General features: G+C 48.3%; 1 protein-coding gene across 4 annotated transcripts in view; it reads left to right on the top strand.

Moving 5' to 3' along the window:
* The window catches only part of VPS53 (VPS53 subunit of GARP complex), a 181,608-nt gene that overhangs the window by 81,137 nt on the left and 98,389 nt on the right, over positions 1-2,082 (top strand). For all 4 annotated transcript variants that reach the window (XM_017510590.2, XM_037732101.1, XM_037732100.1 and 1 more), the window contains one exon: positions 1,619-1,697. In XM_017510590.2, coding sequence (XP_017366079.1) covers positions 1,619-1,697 — 79 coding nt within the window. The remainder of the gene's footprint in view (positions 1-1,618; positions 1,698-2,082) is intronic.

Here is a 2,082-nt window from a genome sequence, read left to right as displayed (position 1 = left end):
TGAGAGCTGGGGACACAGTGGGGATGGCTGGTGGGTACACGTGCCGTTAGGATGATGAGAGCTGAGGACACAGTGGGGATGGCTGGTGGGTACACATTCAGTTAGTATGATGAGAGCTGGGGACACAGCGGGGATGGCTGGTGGGTACACGTGCAGTTAGGATGATGAGAGCTGGGGACACAGTGGGGATGGCTGGTGGGTACACGTGCAGTTAGGATGATGAGAGCTGGGGTCACTGGGGATGGCTGGTGGGTACACGTGCCGTTAGGTTGAGGAGAGCTGGGGACACAGCGGGGATGGCTGGTGGGTACACATGCTGTTAGGATGATTAGAGCTGGGATTTGGTAGAACAGTGGGGTGACTACAGTTAACAGTCATTTATCGTATATTTAAAAATAACTGAAAGATTGGAATTGGAATGTTCCTAACACAGAGAAGTAACACATAACTTGGGGTGATGGATACCCATTACCCTGATTTGATTATTATATGTCCTATGCCTATATCAAAACTTCACAGGTACCCCATAAATATATGCAGTGATTACATACCCCTAGTAATTTTTTTTGTCACTTAACATACCTCAGACACAATAATTTTTTAAAAAACACCCTAAAACACCATAGAGCCCTCTTCCCATTCTGTACTCCAAGGAGTAGGAGAACAGTTATATCAGCAATCCAAAATGGATTTATATTTTTTTGTCATTTGTTAGTGTTTTGTTTTGTTTTAGAGCCAAGGTCTTGCTCTGTCACCCAGGCTGGAGTGCTGTGGTCTGATCATAGCTCAGTGTATCCTCAAAGTCCTGGGCTCCAGAGATCCCACCACCTCAGCCTCCCGAGTACAGGTGTGTGCTGCCACACCTGGGTACTTTTTATTTTAGTTTGTTTTTTGTAGAGACTGGATCTCTCTGTGTTGCCCAGGCTGGTCTTGAAGTCCTGGCCTCAAGCGATCCTCTCACCTCAGCCTTCCACATGCTGGGATTCCAGGCATGAGCCACTGCGCCTAGCTAGATTTATATTTGATTTGGATGTGATACTGTAACATTTCCCACAGCATAACTACCCCCTAATAGAATTGTAGAAAAATTAACACAACCTCAGGTAAAGGGTTGGCCTAGAACAATTTTGGGGATGTAGAAAATTCACCCTGAGAATACCTTGGAGAATACCTTGGATGCCTGAGTCTGCTCATCAACCTGCCACTCGGCTAGCGTGCGACCTCTCACCTCGTGCATGTCCCTGTACCCTTCCTGGCCTTTAACTGGCCACTCACCTAGCGTGCAACCTCTCACCTCGTGCACGTCTCTGTACCCTTCCTGGCCTCTCTCTAACGTAGCGTGTGACCTCTCACCTCGTGCACATCTCTGTACCCTTCCTGGCCTCTCTCTAACCTGCCAGTCACCTAGCGTGGACCTCTCACCTTGTGCACGTTTCTGTACCCTTCCTGGCCTCTCTCTAACCTGCCGCTCAGCTAGCGTGCGACCTCTCACCTCGTGCATGTCTCTGTACCCTTCCTGGCCTCTCTCTAAAGACTTTAGCTGTTCGACCCTGTGGATCAGTGCACAGTTACTTCAGGATATCATGCCAGATGATGATATGTTCTCTCTCCCTCACAGAGTGAAGGCTGCGCAGACTGAGTTAGGACAGCAAATCCTGGCCGATTTTGAAGAAGCATTTCCTTCCCAGGGCACTAAGGTACGGCTTTGCATTTCCCCCAGTCTTCAGAGGTGATCACTGCCCTTGCTGTGTTCACACTCCCACAGTCACATGCGGGTTAATTCCTGTCGTGTTTGCTGGCGGCGGCAGAGCTTTCTGCTGCAGGTTCAGGGCAATGAGACCTTCCCTGATTTTAAATGTCCCAAAGTGGTGGCCGTTCCTCGTTTGTTTCCTGCCAGTGTCAGAAAGTGAGGATTTGTTTGGGCTTAATTTAATGCACGTTAAACCTTCTATCGTGTCTGCCCTGTCAATTCTTTTTTCTCATGGCTCAGTGTTTTTTAGGATTGTTACATAACTTAGTGGTTTTGGTCTGGTGAAAAGACAACTGGGAGGAGCATCCACCGGCTTATATAACTCTGGGAGT

Source organism: Cebus imitator, unplaced genomic scaffold (genome assembly GCF_001604975.1).
Source record: "Cebus imitator isolate Cc_AM_T3 unplaced genomic scaffold, Cebus_imitator-1.0 Scaffold441, whole genome shotgun sequence".
NCBI classification, from domain to species: Eukaryota; Metazoa; Chordata; class Mammalia; order Primates; family Cebidae; genus Cebus; species Cebus imitator.
Note: the sequence above shows the minus strand (reverse complement) of the source record. Positions and strands in the feature narration are given on the sequence as shown.